This window comes from Haliotis rufescens, unplaced genomic scaffold, assembly GCF_023055435.1.
Source record: "Haliotis rufescens isolate VD_foot unplaced genomic scaffold, xgHalRufe1.0.p SCAF_18, whole genome shotgun sequence".
Taxonomy (NCBI): Eukaryota; Metazoa; Mollusca; class Gastropoda; order Lepetellida; family Haliotidae; genus Haliotis; species Haliotis rufescens.
Genome location: NW_025963868.1, coordinates 13,194,173 through 13,216,256, shown reverse-complemented (window position 1 = coordinate 13,216,256; position 22,084 = coordinate 13,194,173). Strand labels below are relative to the sequence as shown.

The window sequence follows — 22,084 nt, the reverse complement described above, 5'->3', positions numbered from 1 at the left end:
TGCTTTACAGCGATTTGTCTTCAGAACACATATTGAGCTCAGGTAAGTTTATTAATGATGATATTTTCATTCATTCATAGATATGGCGATCATGAGCGCTGATACTATATGTATTCGCAATAGAACATTTGGAAGACTAGACACAAATTGAGTCACAATATGACAACATCAAATCAAATAATTTGTTTAATTCAACAGATTTAAGGCATTGAAATTGTACATTATTATAAAATACGTGAGTGTCGCTACGTCTCATGTCAAATACATCAATGAATCATTTATAAAAAAAATTAATTTAATATTACTATGACTTTATAGCTAAAATTATGGAGTCTTGCATGTCGAACCAACAAACTATAGTACATATTATTCACCTTGGAATTTCTGTTTACTGTGCTTGTGGTGGGGTCCACCCAATTCCCAAAATGGACAGTTCCAAATACTACTGCGTAAAATATTAATGCCGATTTGGAGAAAATTACCAAATGAATGAATGCAAGTAAAACGTAATCCAGGGAAAAAGAAAACTGTTCAATATCACGTCAAAGTGTGTCAAAGTGCAAAACCTAATCTTAAAATGAAAGGACTTTGGTATTAGTCAGATTCTGATATTGGCGAGTTAAAGAGGTAAGCCCTATGATTAATTGTCTTAAATACCTTTCTGGTGTCCACCGCCGTGAACCATACTCACTCACTCAGATAAATAACCCCTTTTACATAAGTCATGAACAAGCATATAGATATTGCCAATATTTGGCTCCCATGTTTTGGATAATTGTACCAAAGAAAAAGAATTAATCCTAGAATGTCTACACATAAATTCATTACGGCCGCTGAAATAACGCCGATGAGACGTTAATTTTTACCTCGCCCACTCACTGATTACGTACTATTTGTGGGGCGAAAAGAGGTACAAGCCACGAGAAAATGTAGAGTGAGACCAACGTAGCCATTACACCTTTTTTACAAGATGGAAAACATCTTTGCTGTTAGTGATTACATATAAAGAAATCTAACCAATTCACAGGCTATACGTTGTAGAACTGAATGCTATGCCAAGTCATTCCTACCTGATACCATTAATAATTGGAATAGTCACCAGAAAAAGAGGATTATTAAACTTGGACAATGTTATATTCAGTTAAGCCATGATACCAGATTTTGTCACTTTAAACTTCCATCGGCTTAAAAAACACATCTCAGATAACACATCATGCATGCTCTTTTGGCTGTCACAATGGCACACTGCATTAATTTTTTCACATGCCCCAACTACAATATATTAAGAAACGATTCTATTCTAAAGGTTAAGTGAGTTTCTAATCAGTGGTTTATTGGAAACAATTTGAACAGTGCCTAATTTAGCTATTTTGAAATCGGCCATGTACATCCGACGTTCGGGTGGATTTGCACATATATAATAACTAGTAGTAAGAATTAATACATACTTTGAGACACGTATTAAGTATTAAACAGTTAAATAGCTTTTCTTAGGAAACCCCTTTCCATCAACCGCACTGTTGACGTATCTTTTTTGTTCTGTTTTGATGTATTGATGAATTATTTAATACAATATGTATATCTCCCCTCATCCCAATGTTAATAAAAGGAAGCTTGGTGATGACTTTTGGGATATAAGAAATGAATACAGACTGCCATATTGTCTGAATGTCTTAACAATCACCGGGTGTGACCACGTAGACAGGATATCATTCGGGTTTCTCATAATTACTCCATGAGCATGCTTGGTATTGTAGCTTGGGGATATTAAATGTAAGTTTGTTATCAGAGGAGATTGATAGTGAACTTTTAGTACCAGTTAGATATGATATCTATATGACTTCTTTCTGTTTGACAAAGGATCATGTAATCTACGTCAAATAAGATCAGAACACATGCATTATAACAACATACTCAGGATACCAATAACAACGAAATGTACAAATTAATATTATTATTACATGTTAATGTCATGTATGTAAATATAGCTATATAAACATATGTTTAATTTTTCAACTTGTGTGAAGTCGTCCATAAATACAAGAAAACGTATATTTTCCCAAAATTATATTACCCTCAAAAGGGCAATTATATTCATGTTACATTTTTTCAGTCTCTTTTTTAATTCGAAATACGTAACATTTATGTTACTTAAATTTTATTAGACCCATGTTGTTGTTACAGACCCAGGGATTGACTAGGTTCATTACATGTCATAAAAGTGCCGGGACATAATATGGTGGCAATACATTCTCTAATTAAAACCTCTCACAAAGGGACGGGCAATTTGTGTTTGTCCTCAGGGAATGTGTTATGCAATTTGTGTATTCACGAAATAACATTCAACAAATTATGTACATGGTCCTGTGATGTAGGATTGATGCATTCGTACTTCTTATAAATAAATGAATTGCATTTTTTTCTTAACCGTGTGCGAAATACGCATAATGTCGGAAAGCGAAAGTTAAATACTGACTTCATCCCAAAATAAATCACAAACCCTCTCTTATATTTTGTATATTATTCTATATTTTAATTATGTAAATCACTTTCCTGTCACTTTTAATGTAGAATACGTTAGTCACTCAACCAATTCCATTATTATTTTCCCAAAGATCAAAGATTAAAGCAGTTATCAAGATTTATTTTCCATATCTTTAGAAATACTTAATCTTTACATTGAAACTGCCATCATGATGTATTATTATTATTATTATTATTATTATTGATGTACATATGGTTTGCACCCAACCATGCGCGTGCCAAATTATACAGCGTCAAGCTTTTAGAGCGCCAACTAAGTTTTCCAAAGTAGAAATTAAGCGAAATGAATATATATCAAGTTTCCTTTTGCTAGAACATATGCATGCTGTTGTGTTTTTTCAAGGTAATCTTCGTTCTCTCATTGATAACAATATTAAAAGAACAACTATTATAAAATATAATACGGGAATATATTACACACGTTATTTACGCATCCGGTTGCTCATAATACAATTTTCCCAAGGACTACCGTTTTACAAAACGCGATTTTCCGCGTTTCCGCCGAGATTTCACAAAATAACAATGTATATCTACAATGAAACCGACAGCTCAGAACAAACCAAATGCAACACTTTTAAGTAGTGATATAATATAGTTTTCATCCTCTGTGCAATCCACTCTGTTGGCATATGTGCACGAGAGCATGTTACAAAACACATCGCTGCCTCCCCGTAAAACGAATCCAAGCTCAAACACTTTCAATACAGAAGTTACCGCCAATGCAATCACCCCCGACAGCTAATCCTCTCTGTGCATTTGACCATAAAGTCTACTAACATACCAAGCACCGCGCCAGGAAAAGTACCAGACGCCTCAACCGCCCACCCGTCAATATCATTGCAAGGACAGTATGGACTCCCGCTAACAGTGTGGAGTACTAATTAAACATTCCAGTAATGTTTCCCGCCACTATATCAGTTTTTTGTAACTTCCGATACTATTTTGCACATACAAAACAATTATAGAGCCATACATAGCAATTATCCCCCTTTACCAACATATACAAAGAAACAGAGTGCTCAACACTTCAATTTGCACATATATAATAATTATACACAAATACATAATAATTATCTCCCTTTACCAATATATACAAAGAAAACAAATTTGGATACACCATATATACAAATTTGTATATTTTTGTATATGTCGTATATACAAACTTGTATATTTTTGTATATATCATCATTCCAATCTTGTATATCCTTTGGAAATATCATCTTTCCAAAGGATATACAAGCTTGTATATATGGATTTTTTTGGCAGTGTATGCCACGACGGAGGAAAATTCCCTGATGTCCATATTTGATCAAATATATCTAAAAGTATCTCCAGACATGATTCAGGTAAATATTTTAAAAGCTGGTAGTGGATGTTATTAGCTCCGGTTTCTGTGTCATGAGCTTGCCCAATGGAGGTATGTAGCTCATGTAATGAGAAGACTTCATTATATTCTTCACCATTATCAGATGTCAAATTTACTTTCATCTTTTCCTGTTGTTTCTTAAAATTTTGAAACTCCGGGACATAATTTGACGTTGAAGAATGTTTTGCTAACGATTCTCCAAGCTTATTTGTAATATCAGTTTTTTCCGTTAATAACATGTCAACTTCCTTAAGATGGTGAACAGATGATTTTGAACCTTTGCCTTTTATTTTTGTATCATATTCCACAACTTGCATATGGGCGTGCGGGAATTTATTTTGTAGACATAGTTCCTCCAAGACTGACGCTTATTTTTGTTTTAAAACACGTCGTGCCTTGGCATTTGTAATTTTAACCCTATCTAAATTATGGACTGTAGGGTGTCGGCGGAAATATTTTTCCACTTTCTTCCGATATTTTCGTGCCTGTTTGCATTCGTTGTTACACCATTGTTTACGAATATGTTGATTTGCAGAGGACTTTTGAATTGCTTCATCAGCAATTTCATTTAGAATGTCCGAAAACAACTGTATGGGATCTTGAACATGTTGAAAAATGTCAGGTGTTAATTTTCAGTGGATAATAATTCTTATAAAGACCATTCAGCCTTTGTAAAATTCTGCCGTGTTGTTGGTGGATGGTCAGTAGGGTTAACAGTTTTAAGGATGGTAGGGAAATGGTCACTCCCACAAAGGTCATTATGAACTGACCATTCAAATTCGTTGTAAAAGTTTGAATCTGTGATTGACAGATCCAGTGCTGAATATTTACCTGTAGCAGTGTTTGAATCGTCATTAAGTATGCAGAGTTTGTTGTCAGAAATAAAGTCTTCAAGCAATTTCCCCTTCCTGTTTGTATTTGGACTTCCCCATAGAGGGTTATGCCCATTTAAATCGCCCATGATGATACAGGGCTTTGGTAACTGATCATAGAGATTCTGAAGATCAGCCTGCTGAAGAGTATTCAAAGGAGGAATATACAAGGAGCGCAAAGTAAGTGCAATATGCAATGTAAGTCGGACAGCTACAGCTTGAAAATTTGTAGTGAGGGGAACAGTGACATGGATAATGCCTTGCCTGATGAATATAATAGAGCCTCCAGCTGCTTTATCACCTAGAATGATAGCAATTGTATTGCCTTAAATCAAATACATCGTTGTGCTTAAGATATGTATCTTGGAGACACAGTGCTGATGGTTTAATGTCCTGAACTAGCAATTGTATCTCATTAAATATTTTCCTCAGTCCTCTGCAATTCCACTGAATCAAATGAAACTTTGGAGTCATGGTGGCTAAACAGGTGACCTCACACGCGAGCGTGAAGAAGATGAACTCCTAGCACTGGCCTGTGAAGATGGAGTTACCTCCATATCCAAAGGTCCAAAGGAGATATGGACAGGCACCTCTGAAGGAGAGGGTGTCCTAAGATGTTATCTATTTAGTTTTTTCTTTCTGTCTTTGTCATGTGAACATTACCTGATTTTTCAATTACTGGTAAATTTGTGAATCAGTCTGTGATTCTGAAGATGATGTATTGGGCTGACAATCTGATTTGTTGGACTGAATGACAGATGCTGTTTCTACTGCTTGATCAGAGTGAACCCATGTCAACGCAGTCTGACATTCGTCTGACAGCAGAATAAGAAGTAGTTGGTGGTAACTGGTTACTTACTTGTTTTTTGGCTTCCAGATACGAAATGTTTTTGTTGTGTTTCAGTTTCAATATCTGTGACGCAGTTTTCCATACTGGACAGGACTTTGACCAGGCTTCACGTTGGCCATTACAGTTGACACACTTGGCATCTGCCCTACATTCGTTGCTGTCATGTTTACCACCACAACGCTGGCAAACCTTAGGGAGATCACAGGATTTGGAACCATGGCCAAACTTTTGGCAAGCATACCATCGGAGTGGATTGGGGACATACGCCTCCACTCCGATGTTAACATAACCACCTTTAATTGTTTAATTGAACGAGAAATGTTTGTTCGATCAAAAGTGAAGAGATGGGTGTTCAGGGGAGTGATAACACCATCGATCTTTTCTAAAGCTGTCATTCTCGATCTTTCAACTCTGTAACAATTTCTTATTCGGACATGTCAGAAAGGCATCGAGCTCTGTCATGAACAATGCCTCGACTGGAGTTTTAGAGTCTTATGTGCTGAAACAGCAACCTCAACATTGGCAATCTGACTGATGGATAACAGATTCAGAGATTGCTGCTTCTTCACACATTCAACAAGAATGGAACCACTACGGGGTCGAGTTACATTTTTCACTTCTCCACAATGTCCGTTAATAGCTTTTGAGATAGCGAATGGGTTCAATTTTATAGGTTGTTTGTCAGCAGCCTCGATCACCAGGAATCGGCCCATGAATCATATTTGTTGGGAATGTTCCCAGAATCACCATCTTCAAGACGTCGTTTTTTGTCGTTGCGAATTGAGCCAGGTTGTTTGGTTGACATGGTGAAAGAAACGTGATTCAGCATACCTGCTCCCCACCCACAATGGAGTGTCAACAAGGACAGTGTTGCAGCGCATCGGATTTCAAGCATGCAAACACCAGGGATACAGGGATGTTATACTCCAGCAAATATGACTTGAATAGCTATATTTATTTACCAAATGTAGTGTGAGGCTGTCTCAGTCCATTACAAGAAAGTGGAGACATACAGAGGTCAACATCACCAGATTGGCCCATGAGCCACAGCCTTCTTGCATAAGACTCTAGGCAATATATTCCATCCGACACAGGGACGCAACCCACGGCAAACAGGTTGCCCAATTTGGTCGCCTTTACGACCAGCAATTGGGTGCTGAGGACACATTCTACCCCGGGCCCACACGGGGGCAGAGCTATTAGCGTTACCCAGCACTCACCACATTAAAGGAAGGATCAGGAAGTTTATGTAGTTTTTCACGCAAAGTCTGAACATTAGTAACAGTGAACAAAGCTTGAGTCATATTGAGTCAGCTTTGTCAGAAATATATTTGTTCATCGTTTCACAAAGGAAATGTATTCATTTTCATAGACTTATGTAGTTTTCCTTTAATTATTGCATTATATGTCCTGTGAAAATGAACGCACGCATTTCCAACCTTATAATATTACCGGTCAGAAATTGTCCGCAGGGAAAACCACTGTCTGTGCCAAGTTGGAGTGAGTGAGTGAGTGTGGCTTTACGCCGCTTTTAGCAATATCCCAGCAATTATCACAGCGGGGGGCACAAGAAATTGGCTTCACACATTGCACACATGTCTGAAATCGAATCCGGGTCTTCGTCGTGACGAGCGAACGCTTTAACCCCCGTATATCCCACCGCCCCTATGACAAGTAGACAGGAGAAGTTTGAAGGAATCTATAACAGAACCAATGTTCGACCTGAAGCCAACCGACTATTACGTACATCAGTCACAAATTCCATTACACTAATGTTGGAATGGATATGGTTTGGCTTTAATACCTTAACTGAAGGCATTCGATCATGGTATACATGTTCCGAAAACAAAAGTAACCAATGTGTTTTGATCTCAGCCGTGTATATACGAATATGAAAACTTATTCATTCAAAGGCAGCAGCAAGTTCAGTTATGAAGGGCAAAATATATCCTAGTAATCATTACTCGTTAGAAGAGCTAGCTGTCTGATTGGTCAGTGTCCGCATGGTAAAAACCCATATTGTGACGTCACACTTAATCAAGTTCGTCTAGGTCCATTTACCATACCGAGAGTCCGATAGGGTGAAAAGATATATCTAGTTCTCGCTCACAAATCGCACACTCGTGGACTTGATAGATTCATTGCATGTGTGACCCGCTGTCTCCATTTACACAAGTCCATTCAGCTGGTGAAAACCGTTTACTTATTATTATATTATACATGTATATTATCCGACCAGTGGATCCGTTTGCATTCCAGTTGTCATTCTCAACTCCCCGGAGAGTATACAACACAAGCTGCCTACGGGCACCTCACATATCGGGTACCCATTCCCTGCTGGGTGAACAGAGGCACATTGGAATTAAATCCCTTGGTGACTCCACACGTTTTAACACTGATGTTTCGGGTGATGACCTTTGAGTGCACGGGGTGACTGTACACTAGGGGTAGTGACAACACTATAAAGACCTGTAAACATTGTTGGTGACAAGGCCTAATCACAACATGGTCATTAGCGGGGTACCATCTCAGCACCTGGCGCTTGCTTGCCTGGCGCTTTTGACAGCTTGCCCGCTCTGCTGATTTCTCTTTTCATATGACTGTTTTTATGTCATATTTCCAGAATTATATGCGCAAATATACAAACCCATGAGCGCCTCTAGGCAACGTGTGTCAACCGGTGATGTGAGGCCATATATGCTCGCCCTTTCAAGATACCTCGATCTCACCACCTGTCATGAGTTGGTTGAAAGACACTCGGAGATGTTCCAGGAAGGAAACTTGAATTCATCTATTCCCGAAATGATTGAGATTTAATTGAAAGTGTTCTGAAGATATATTTGTGTTTCATGATCAGACAAACTTCTATCAAGATAAAGACAAAATTACGGTGGCGCATACCCGCCACTGGTGAGATCATTTTTCACTGTATGCCTCTATATTGTATCTCACCAGTGGAAGTATTTGGCGGTCGCCAGAGATAATATAGAGGTACACAGGGGAAAATGATCTCACCATCTGGAGGCCGCCATATAAAATATAGAGGCATACATTGAAAAATGATCTCACCAGTGGCGGGTATGGGCCACCGTACAAAATGTCTTAAATCTGTTTTTATGCAGTTGCTCAAACGCCTGTATCTATATATTCAGTCGAGACAAGTATTGAAAGCGTTTGCTCAGATTTACGTACATGTACGTTGTCAGCAATTATTCCGATAGTGATTGTTTTGGTGTCATTTAATAAGCATCGTTTGTACATGTAAATGTAGCTTTAAACATGAATGCAAGTGCGGACATATAATGTTTATGTTTAATGTGACAAGGTTAAATCGCCCTAGACGCATTGTCAATATTTAATGTATGCAATGTATTCCAGTTTGGTAAACAATCACATGTCGTGTTTTAGTTTATTCAGTTACTAAGTAGAACGATGACTTAATGGCATAAACCCTGCTGTGATCTTGATGAAATAGTGGTAAAGTTGGCGTAAAAAATCACCCACTCACTCACGCCTTCATTAACTGGCTGTGAAGGTATCACTGTTATATACAATCCAGTGATTGACATCATGGACCTTGATCCATGCAACTGGGCAAGAATGACATGCATCAGCCAAGTCAGCGGGTCTGACCACCCGACCCCGTTAGTCCTACAGCAAGCATAGTCGCCTTTTACGACAAGAAAGGGTTGCCGAAGACCTACCATAGTATTCTTACCCGCATGCTTCCTGGTGCTCATCCCTGTGTACAGTAATATTGCGACCCCCTGTTTGTGGAGATGTCATATGCACCTCATCTGTTGTGAGATACTCATTGATGTGATGCATGGAATACCGCCGATGATACAAGTTTCAAATACATCAACATCAACATCGCATGACAATTTCTAGCTTGTTCATTTTCCGGCACCATTAAACAAGGTTGTACACTCTCCTGTGTTGCCCGGAAGTTTAGAATCACGCACTGCAACTACACTCTGCAAACCCAACCAAAGTCTTCGTACTTGATTTGTGTTCAGTTAATCCCTGTGCATATGTAATCATAGATATGTATCCATGTCCTCCCAGGTATTGAAAACTTACTTGATAAAGGTATTGGCATATGTACCGAAACGTTGTGATATGGAGAACTTGAAACAAAAGGTAAATTCTGTCTTCCTAGGTACTGCAGCTTCTACAATGCCACTTAAAGATAATATTCTTCTTCATCATTATCATTGGCAGCCAAACGGTCAACCAACGTTTGTAAGACGTCTTTACGTTAACACCAATATGTTATACTAGTCATGATCACGTTGATACCAGGTTTGTTTGTTTGTTTGTTTGTTTGTTGTTTAACGCCGCACTCCGCACGCAATATTCCAGCTGTATGATGGCGGCCTGTTAGTAATCGAATCTTGACCAGACAATTCAGAGTTTGACATCATGAGCATCGATCCAAGGAATTGGGATACGATGAGATGCGTCAAAGCAAGTCAGTGAGCCTGACCACCCGATCCCCTTAGTCGCCTCTCACGAGAAGCATAGTCGCCTTTACGGCAAGCATAAAAGATAAAGGAAAAAAATAGTGCTATTAGCTGCGTTAAAACCGTTTCACTCACTCACTGAGACACTTATTAATAAAAAGCTGTTTCACGCTTAAGTTTATTGATATAAGGGAGGTAACTCGTGTATGACCGTCATATATTAGTGCACACATAAAATATGCTTTTCATCCGTCCTTGCTCAGACGGATGGACGTATCAATACTCGCATTCATAATCTCTCTGCATATTTAATCATCAGTCGTTTTCAGGTATTTTTCAGATATGAAAGTCGGTTCGATGTCTTGGTATGCAAAACAAAAATAATATAATTTGGTTTCAAGACTGAAAATGCCACTTTGATAGTATTCGAAAATTAAAAGCGAGAAATTATACATGGTTACATGGTAAAAAGTCATAACAACTCACAAACATGTGTGTTACAGAGAATATCCCTTTGTTTTACTGGTAATTGCCAGTGTTTTCAAGGCCGTTCCTTGTGAAAGCTTTGGTGTTCTGTATTATAATGTGCACCTCACTTCAAGCGAAAATGCAAATGATTACTAAACGTGAACCGTGATTGACAGATGTTTATTCAATGGCGAGTTAACAGTATAAACTTACATCTATAAGTCAATCAAATAACAAATATATTCTTCAAAATAAATATACATGAACATATTTGTATAATCGCTCGCTCACTGGGTTATTCTCTTTATTTGTAAATATTATTGATATTCCCACTGATACCGCATCCTCCATATTTCAGGTTTGCTTGGTGTGTGATACATTGAGGTTGATTGTCTCCCAGAACCAAGAGAAAATATTCAAGTCCCACTCAAGCCCTTGAATGATTTTGCCAAGTCTAGATAAGGATTGTTCTAGGCTCCATTTTAATTGATTACTTTTGTTGTGTAGATATGTATTTTTTAATAGGATAACTTTATTTCTGGGACTAAATGTAGGTCTGGCGGTCTAGGGGAAGTAACTCTACACAACAAACTTTGTGTGTCCCACGCGGGATATACAGACCAAAGAAAGCTAGGCTGTGTTCACTGATAGCCATGCAATACAAGCTGTTCTTGTACACGTCTGAATTGAGGAAAACATGAATGTTTATCAGGCACACATACATCTCGCTGAAAGAAATGAATGTTCGAGTGATCAAAAGTGTCAAGCTTTTGCTGCACAACATGGCAATGTACAAGTCAGACAAGAACACAGCTCTTTCTTACCTGTTGTGTATGGTCGTTGACTAACATGAATGTCAGCATATAGTGCACGTAGCTAGTTATTGGCATAAAAATACCTGGAATTGAATTGAAAGGGATAACGGTTAGAACGAGACGTATACACTGTATAGTGATAGTCACATGTGGTGGGGGAAAAGTGACACTAAATTAGACACGGGGATACTATTTTGTTGTTGTGTTGTGGGGCATTACTTAGAAGTTGACGGATGACAATATAGACACAATCTATGGATAACGACTTTAATTACTTTTGTTATTACTCATTTGACTCTCATCTGGCTCAGATGAGAGATAACATGGATAAACAACCAAAATAATGGAATATCAGGAAAGTTTTATGCATATGCAGATCAGTTTACAGAAATCAGTTGATGGTAGGGCGGCGTGGCGAACTTTACCTCACTTTTAACCACATAAGTGATCTAAATAAAATGAATGTAATATATAATAGTGTTCGGGATATAGCCTGTGTTGTGACATTACATAATATTAATCACTGACCTTCTTAAATATCAAACAATTGTTTTTTGTTATAACTGGCAAGACGTTAAACTCGCCTGTGTGGTAAGTGGCTATGCGATTGATGATTTCATTGGGTAAAAACTTCATTAATGAAACTAAGATCTCGGTCATGATATGTTGCTTGCGGACATAATAACTGTTTATGGACGCCAAGATTTTGCGACATCATTTTCACACACAAAAGATCTTTCAACGTCTAAGAGATGTCATCATTGCTATTTCTTGTTTTGGAATACTGACAATACAGCTCGAATTTACAATATGGGCAATTTCAACTATGTTTGTTTATACTATTGACTGACATTCTGAGGCAGGAATTCATATAAAAACCATGAACAATCCACTAGGGCATGGATACCAAACTGGCGTTAGATACCCCCTGTCGCTGTGCAGAGTTGGGTCCCTCGGGCGCCCCATTGCCGCCCTGAGAACGACTCTTGGTTTCTTAGCACCAGAACCATGCTCGTGGGTTTCACACACTCACTCCTTCCGACACTGATTCACAAGGACGTACTTGGTAGCCTTTTTTTTCACAGAAAATAAATTTCCTGAATAAATATGGAAAATAGCTAGTTTGAATCCGCATTACGTGTTAAATTATCACTACATCATAAAATTGTAAAGACGAACAAAACATGTTCATGATTGTGTCCTCAATAACAGGTTAAGTAACAAGTGATGAGTTACAAGTTGGAGCAGGGGATCTTGGAGTAAACAGATAGCTGTTGTATATGTGGACCCTGTGACCTTGAGTACATTAAAACGTCTAAAAATATAGATTTAGATATAATCTTGTCGGTCAACAAACACTTACATTTTGGTGCAAGTTGCGAGAAGAGCGGGTGATACCGGTAGGGCAGGACTTTATGCGAAATCCAGGTGTCATCACTGATTTTCAGTGATCCATCCATACAATTGTCACAGCTGTGTGTTCCTTTTCGAGCAATGAAATATGCTTCGTTGGAAAAACGAGATTAGTTATTCTCTAGCATTGAAATTTGATTTTTATATTTTTATAAATAATCAACGTTTATAATTAAAATACTGTACCAATCATGCTGCTCATGAGGGGTGTATGAAACTATTTCATAAAGATGTGTCATTGAATATCTACGAGGCATATATACAGTACATCTTCTTTTTCAGAATTCTGATATTTTATATAACAATCCATTTCGCATCATCAAAGGATTCCCCTTTTACAGCCTCTGAAACAAAAAGTGTCACTTGCCACACAGTATCCTTATAAATCATCTGGATAAATATGAACAATCTCATGTTACATTCACATATGATGGCCATGTTGAAACGGTGTCAATTGCTTATTGTATCAATAACAAATCATGATAATTCCGCAGAATACTTACATTAGTCTTCCTGCTTCTTCCGGATCTTAGTTTTGTCAGGTTTGGCGTATAGATCCTCTATGTTGATGTCGTCAGCTGTACCTGTAGGTTTCGGCGTATTTTTCTTCGGTTTCTGCACTTGGGCGTAAACGTCTGATAGAAAATTATACTTTATTTATACTTTAGATGAAGAAATAGCAATCACGTAGTTAATTTGACCTTTACTTTAATCTAGTATTTTAATCTAGAACTGCTACTCTCCAGTCCCATGCTGCGGGAACAGGAACATGTCAGTACAACACTAACAGTAACATCACACATTCAGGACTTTGGCAATTACACGATCGATCAATTAAATTCAAGTCAAATTAAAGGGTATCAAAATACATTACATAGATAAAGTTCAATCATCCGACTTGAAGTCTACATGAGGCCACAAGCAGTATTCAGAAGATAGGATACATGACACATGACCTCCCTTTTGTATATTTCCAGCTGGTGTGACTGACTGATATACACAAATCGATTGCTGGGCGTGCCTACCATACATCGTATGTGCGAAACAGGGCTTTAAAATCATGGTAAACGTGATTATCAATAATTACATCAAGTTGAATTGACAATGTTCATAAGTTGTTATGGTTCTTTATGTGACTATGGTGCAATATATTGACCCCGCATAGACGTTTCTACCAATGTACAAACATGACTACGACAACAGTGCAGCATCGGTAACGGAAGAATAGAGGTGATCTTACTTTGAATTTTTATGTTGTTGTAATTTAGGTTGTTTTAAGTTAAGATTGACGTTTTAGGTTTCCAATGTAGAAATGCTATTGAAAGTGCAGGTGTTTCTCTAAACGACATCAATGGATCTCATGCTGGTGAGATGATATCGAAATTCCTAACCTGTTATCACGTGATCATTTGTTGAAAGCTGGTTGTGTGAGGTGACGTCATGTGAAGTCTCATAAATATCATTTTCCACTGAAATAAATAATACAAAATGTTGCACGTGGATAATCACTTCAATTATATAACAACGACAGCAACAACAACAACAACAACGACAACAACAATAAAATGCAAATTTGTATATAGCAAATTCCACACAATGCCTGCTCATATTAAGTCAATATTCAATTATTCTTCCAACTTCTTGGAAACAGTACAACCCCCGCTGTCCAAACTAGCTCGGAATTTCTGCATACATATTTCCATCTCATCCTTCCTGCGATGAAACAGGGGTGAATTCCGGAAAAGCTTCTCAAGAAGACTAATTGTGTTGGTCACGACCAGCTGAGTTTTGCCGAGCGGAATTACTCAGACATCCAATTTCCACCACTCCAACTCAGCCTGATTTGTGACCTGTGCGCAAATATATAACATGCATACATTCATAAACATACTATTATTAAAGCATGACACAATCCAGTGATCTTACCTAGAACTTTGTCGTTGTTGTCTTGGTCTTGTAAGCCGCGATTTCTGAAACAAATACATTTACAGATATCATTTATCTAAAACAAGAATGAAACCAGAATATCAACTGTCATTCAATAAGAATTAAACTTTGTGTTAATATGTGTACATTTGGATAAAATATATTTGTGTTTTTCAAATTATGAAATCTCACTTCGACCTAACTAACGACAAAACCCTTAAATGTTTCCATACTCCATTCCCACTATGTCATAAGGACATGTTTTTTAATCGTCATGAACGCATTTAATACAAGAGTTTACTTACTCATTGTAGTAGGTATGTGATGCCTCGTGCTTGTGTTCACGTGTACAGCCTGTAACAGAAGCAAGATGTATGGTTTGTAGCGTGGCTTGATTAAGAAAATGTCAATTGACAATTAACCCGAACAATTATAGTTTGTTGTTATCACACGCAATCTGTTTATCATACACCCGTTCGTATTGCTCTGACGAAAACTGAAGTTGGTATCATAAGACCAAGGTGTTGAAAGTTTAGTTGTTCCTTTACCGTTATTCACAGGGCGACCTCTCCTTCGTCTTATACACAGAACACTGACGACGACAACAATGACGACTGCAACACCTCCTCCAACACCAGCAGCGATGTAAGCAACTTGATTATCTGCATCTGTATAAGAAACTGTCATGTAAGAATATGCCTCATATTACATAAACATGGTGACTTATTTCGAACAGATACAAAGGCGTGTGCGATATGACAGACACACACGCGCGCGCGCGCGCGCGCGCGCACGCACGCACATACACACACACACACACACACACACACACACACACACACACACACACACGTAAGAACAATAATCTTAAACTCTACCTTAAACCCCATTTCACCTCACCTCAGGCCAAATGTTCCTCACACTTGGTTGAGGATAAACAGATGTTTGATTGAGGTAAAAAAATACGAACCTCACCCTCGGGTCTTTTAATACGCAACATATCAAAACTAGTTGTATTGGAGCTTAAACTTTTATCGACTTGATATATATATATTTGACGTCAACAGACACGAAGGTGAGATTCTATTATCATCCAGAAATCATGTGCCCTTTTTCAGTTTGTAAACGACAATAACCAGCGTCTTGATGGACAAAAAGGCACTGGTGACAAGCTTCAGTCTCAAAGAGTGTAGTGATGTCATAATACTGTTGCGTTATGATAACTGATGACGTCACATGGTCTGTAAAGCTTTGGGACGAAATTTCATTGACGCTATATCCCCTAGGGTATATCACGTGATCCAAGCGATGTATCCCGTGGAAGCCAGTTTTGGATGAGCATTCTGTTGGTTGTATATTACGGAATAAAAGTGGCCAAAAATATAAGAATTATTAAATCATCTCACACACTCCTTGAGGAGACTTGCTTGAGGAGATGTCTGAGTTTTCTGCAGCAGTTGTAGTTGCATTAGCTGCTGAAGTAACTGTCATACTTGTAGTAGCTGTTGTGGTTGTAGTATATGTAGTTGCTGTAGTAGTTGTAGGTCCGTCTGCAGTAGTTGTAGTTGCTGCTGTCGTAGTTGTTGACGACATTGTCATAAAGTTTACTACGTCTGAAAATTATTATAATTATCAAATTGTTAAAATTGCTTGGTATTGATGAAGTTGATAGAACGAATAGACTGGCGTGTCCCTGCGTCCATAACGTATGGTGTCAGCTTAATGGTGCAATGGTAATAATGTAATAATAATAATATTTTAATAAAATTTTAATGTCATTTTAATTTACTCGTACAATAAGTTAATAAACACAAAGAAAAAAGTTAAGCACACACCTATTTCTGAACAATAACAAATGGCAAACATCATTGCATGGGATGACTGACCACAGGAGCTGGGCTATACTAATGTCATCGGATAGAACAAACATTTGACGACAAATAAAGAAGCTAGTGGTGAGTTGTAATTGAAATTTACTGACAAAAACACAGGTACTGTATTTGACCTTAGACAATACCTGAGAAAAGTATGGAGCTGCAGGATAAAGTAAACGAGTTACGTTTGATGTTTCATGTGAAAATGTTCCTTAAAGCCTCTACTTGACATGACACGTGAAACAGATCAGTAGCGGGTATAACCGCTACGTGCCCGGATGACACAATCCACCCAACGTCTCATGCATCCAGTCAGACGTTGAATCTCCTGATGCAATGCTGCTTCCATTTGGCGTAAATCTTGAACAGGAGGATCTCGTGCCTGTACGCGTCGCCCCAGAATATCCAAAACATGTTCAAGGGGGTTTTAAATCTGGGCTCATTGCTGACCAGGGTAGAGTGGTTATAGCATTGGCCCTCATGTAATCCACGGCTGCATGCGCACGATGAGGCCTGGCATTATCATCCATGTACTGAGGTCGAGTAGCAAGAGGGCGATTTTTAAAATGAGGCAAGACGACTGGCCTCCAAACGTTCCGGATGTACTGAGCCCTGTTAAGTTGCCTGTTATGGTGACCAAATCCAACCTGCAACCATGAGAGGTACCCCCCCCCCCAAAAAAAAAACAACAAACAAACAAAACAAACAACAACAACAACAAAAAACAAAAACAAAAAAACAAAAAAAAGACAACAAAAAAACAAAAACAAAACAACATTACCGAGCCCAAGCGGTATGCAACAGTCGGCTTAATGTTCCTAGGGGTGTAGGCCGTGTAGGCCGTGCCACCAAACTCCCGTTCTCCCATCAGTGACGTGGAGCAGAAAGCGACTATCGTCTGACCAAGGGATCCGTTTCCAAGTTCTCAGATTCCAGTTCTGTCGCGCAGTACACCATGCTAAACCAGCATCTTTGTGGTGATCTCTGAACAAGGGACGCTTTATGACTCGTCTAGCCCTCAACCCTGCTGCTTTCAGTCGGTTCCTGACGGTTCTGGGAACTTGTTAAAAAGGGTTCTCGGCGTATGAGACGAAACAGGTCCCTGTTTTCGCGATGTGTCGTCACAGGAGGTCTTCTGGGATCTTGGACGGTCCTGTACATCACCGTTCTGAGCATGTTTCTCGACTAAACGGTTTACGACAGTGTGATGATACCCCAAATTCCGACCAATGACATTACAAGATATTCCTGCGTTATGCATGCCGATTATTTGCCATCTTCTGGCGTTTGACAATCGCCTTCGTGCCATGGTCACACAAAGTCATGGAATAACTGTTTAAAACCAAGCTTAAGAAAGCAATTTTAACGTTTGGATATACTGCTTTTAGAGATACCCGAGGGTAGCATGCTGCACGGGCAAACCATGCATGGCACGTGAGCTTTCGTTATCCATGACTGATTACATCATCTTGAGAAAACATAATTCTTCGCGTAGTTATATATTTCATGACTGTTACAAATATTGGGAGTCAAATTAAAAACTTCACATTTTTAAAAGTAATCCCATTTATGATATACAACGGACAAATGTATCAGAGAAGGTAATTTTAATCATTAATGTCCAAAGAAGGATTTTAATTAACGGTGGTAACCATAATTTGTTACAAGCACCTACGGTATTCGGTAATAACATCAACAGTTTAAATCATAAGTCCCAAGCACAAGAATCTGATGGCACACAAGTTCAGTAGCGTGTATGGCCACCAAGTGCGTTGACAACTGTCACACAACGCCTCCGCATGGACCTTGTAATGCTTGTGAACACATGATTGGGAAGACGACGCCAATGTTGCTGCAAAATGCTGCCAATATCTTGCAAATTCTGTGGTTGGTTCTGGATAGTGCGCAGACTGCTGCCAAAAGCATCCCAGACGTGTTCGATGGGATTGAGGTCAGGAGACCTTGACGGCTAGTCCATGACGTTGACTCCCGCATTCTGAAGGAAATTCCTTGTCAAAATTGCTGTGTGGGGTCTGGCATTGTCGTGTTGAAAGATCAAACCGGGTCTATGTGCTGCCGTAAAAGGCAGAAGTTCTGGTGCCAGTACCTGGTCGCGGTAAGCAGCAGCGTTGAGGTTGCCACGGATGACAAGTAGCCTGGAACGTGCATTGCCACAGAAAGCACCCCACACCATGACACTTCCACCTCGAAATCTGTCAACTTCCTGTACGCAACACTGGGCGTAACGTTCATGACGGCGCCTCCACACCCTCGCCCTACCATCAGCAAATCGAAGATTAAATCGGTATTCATCACTGAAGACGACATGATTCCAATTCCAATTCCATCGTAAGTGACGTCTGTGTAATTGAGTCAGAATCGGCACGCAGTATGGCTGTTGTGCTTGAAGGTGAGCAGTTCTCAGACAGTTTCGAACAGTTTGCGCACTCAGTCTACCCCTAAACAGTTCATTTCTGGTTGATGTAGCCGTCAAAAATCGGTTATGGAGGTGACGTAAGACAATCTGGCGATCCTCTGCATGTGACGTCACACGTGGTCGACCTCGATAAATCATAAACAGTCCGTAGACTACAACCAATCGTCCTTGCGACTTCAGCTACGGACGTTTCCGTCTGCAACATGCCGATCGCACGTTCACATTGCACATTTTAAAAGCGTGGCATGAAAAATGGCCGTAAAGACTTTTGTTTTCTTGTGTTTTTCTTTTTTTGTTAATGACTGCTAACAAGTATGGCTGAAAACACGTGCGGTATTATGGCCACGTGACCAGTTGCACGTGAAAAAACACGTTTGCCACTATAGTGCTGTGCACATGATTTTGATCGATTCACCTGCACATAACGGGTGTTATCTGAAGACAATAGGTGGCCATTACTGTTTAACTACACAAAAAGGGCCCACAATGATAACTGGTCAAATGTAAAAAAAATAGGATTGTGAAGTTTTTAATTTGGTTCAGTATATATTAGGGTGTGCTTAACTTTTTTTCTTTGTGTATGTATAGTTCGCGATTAGGTTAGCATCAGTAAATAGGTATTTAGCTCTAAACGTGCATAGGATAGTGTTTAAATCCTAACAGAAGTGTGTAAAGAAAGGGACAATGATCTCACTACATAATCACATCATCACCCAGTTAATACGTTGAGAGGCCTAAACATGTTTCGAATTGTGTTTAAAATCTTAACCGTGAGATCATAACATGTTCATGAAGAAAGTTGGGATTATACTAAATAGAGACATTTGATAGTTATACTGCCTTGTCCGACCTGACAGGAAGGACGCAGTGTGTTTACAGCAGACTTCCACGGAGAGGTTTGAGTAAGAACGTCGTTTTATTTACATTAAAAAGAGCGTGAAGGACATGTCATCATTGGATTATGAAATCCTGCAGCAGACAGAAAAAAGGGTTGACATGGTGAGATGGCTGAAGAAGCTGAAACTGTTTCAGTGATCAATCCCATGATCATATTTCAACAACAGCTTCGGATCCAAAAATACTAGATATGCTTTTATTTCTACTGCAGGATGCAACCATGATTAGATAGAGAGAAGTATGAACTGATTTGGTTTTACTTGGACACCCTAGACGCAAAGGCGTGTAACCGTTATTTGCTTTTTACACTTTCGCAGGTACAGCTCTTCAATTTCTTGAACATTCTGAAGAAGAAAGTTAATTATGAAATGAAACTTCTGAATATTCTCTTGTTCAAATTACGTTCACAAAATCAAATACTGGAATGTTGAGATTATATACATTTTAAACAATAAAATACCCCTAAGAGGGTATTCAGTTTTCATTGTGGGATCTAAACACAGTTCTTTGCATGTGTTTGTGACGGGTACCAGTCGGGGCAGGATATGCTCACCTTTTCGCCAACACCTGATAGTGATTCATAAACATATGCTCATATGAGTCGTAATCGTACAGTGGACATTGTTTTTATCAGTTATTTAGAAGTAGGTTCATTCAATTATAACCATGCTCAGTAACATTCATAATCATTCACAGTTTTGCGTGTGCACTGACTATCTATGAAGTAATAACAACAGTCGCTTTCTACTGGGAGTAAAAGGAATCATTATGTAAACCATTTCTTTGGTTGTAGTTGCATTGGCTGTAAATTGAATTACATATTTTGATGTTTCTCAAATGCTTATGGTGAACATTATTAACAAAAACATTAATGACCATTTGAAAATTTCGATCAGGTAGAAATGTGATGTCAAAACCTAGCCTTCATCAGTAATACATCAAGGAACAGTATGTCGTTACCCAGTACTGCACACTAGAGACACGGCAGAGGTACTTCTATTTTCTGTATTTTAGAAACATATACTAGTAGCTTGAAGCGGCCTGGACATTTTCTCAGTTTTTCACTTATTCATATATTGCTGTGTTCATCAATATTAAACACCTGTAATGACGAATAATACAAAATAGTATCAGTCATTCAATTAGTTATTTCAATTTCCGCTCGTGTTAAATGCTAAGATTATACAAGTATCTCAATAATTGACCAATTTGCTTAAACAGGTAACACTGTTTAATGGTTCAAACAAACCATAACATACTCACGTATTGTCCATATGTTGCTCTCCTGACCAGTCACATCATCCCGACACCACCACACAGATCCATTATCTATCGACGTGAGGATCCTGAGAGTCACATTGTACTTGTTGTAACTACAGGTTACATTGATACGTCCTGACAGATCTATGTAATTGGTTGGTTGTGATGTTTCTACCCGACATTGTGTATTTGATACATAGGTTGAACGAAAGATTAAATCATTCCTCCAGTACTGCCACTACTGCTACACATCAAGGTGTACGGCTGGTCTGGCGATGCTGTTGCTGGGGAACTTTTTAGTTGTAGGGAGGTCGAACCTGTAGCAATTTAAAAAGGCAATTTAAAAACATTATGCAACAGTGGCGTCAGTTGTGAGAGTTCAGTAGACAGAGTGCTTGAGAAAATGACTGATGCGTTGTGTATTTGACAGTCTCGATTAACATTGTTTGTTTTCAGATTCGCGAATTGTATTGAGTATGCGATGCGCGGAAACATTATGTATATGCCACCAACAAGATCAAACTTTTTTAACATAGCCACTTTATGCCGATATCCACTGCCCAGTTGTATTTGACTGTAAACGGAAATGAAATATTAATTCACTTTGATTCATTATCCGAGATTATGTGTAGGGGGGCACATTGCGGGGCAGAAACATATAGGGTGTCTAGAAACATGACACAAAATGTGAGAGCATAGCGATTTTTTTACAGCCGCACGGTCTTCCGAGTCATTTGAAGTCACCTGACAAAGTGAAAGTTAACATTAGCTCAATCGAACAGCTGTTTTCTATCAATTTTTAATTTGATTTACTTGTTTTTATAACGTCATATTAAACCATGTCGGTGAGATAATTTCGTTGTAGCAGGAACACTTAGGGTGCATGGGGTTTTATG

At 38.7% G+C, this 22,084-nt stretch overlaps 3 protein-coding genes across 4 annotated transcripts in view; 2 read left to right on the top strand and 1 right to left on the bottom strand.

The window, feature by feature from the left end:
* The window catches only part of LOC124121871, a 247,368-nt gene that overhangs the window by 81,010 nt on the left and 144,274 nt on the right, over window positions 1-22,084 (top strand). The window lies entirely within an intron of this gene.
* Window positions 1-22,084, top strand: part of LOC124125588 — a 91,548-nt gene that overhangs the window by 20,640 nt on the left and 48,824 nt on the right. The gene's annotated exons all lie outside the window — the stretch shown is intronic.
* LOC124121874 (cell-surface associated glycoprotein DFI1-like) lies at window positions 10,728-16,349 on the bottom strand. Its single transcript, XM_048398250.1, has 7 exons — window positions 16,127-16,349; window positions 15,269-15,388; window positions 15,026-15,074; window positions 14,721-14,764; window positions 14,186-14,263; window positions 13,298-13,429; window positions 10,728-13,138 (listed from the first exon to the last, which is right to left on the bottom strand). Exons 1-6 carry the CDS (start codon window positions 16,317-16,319, stop codon window positions 13,299-13,301), a joined length of 615 nt encoding a protein of 204 aa, XP_048254207.1. The 5' UTR covers window positions 16,320-16,349; the 3' UTR covers window positions 10,728-13,138; window position 13,298.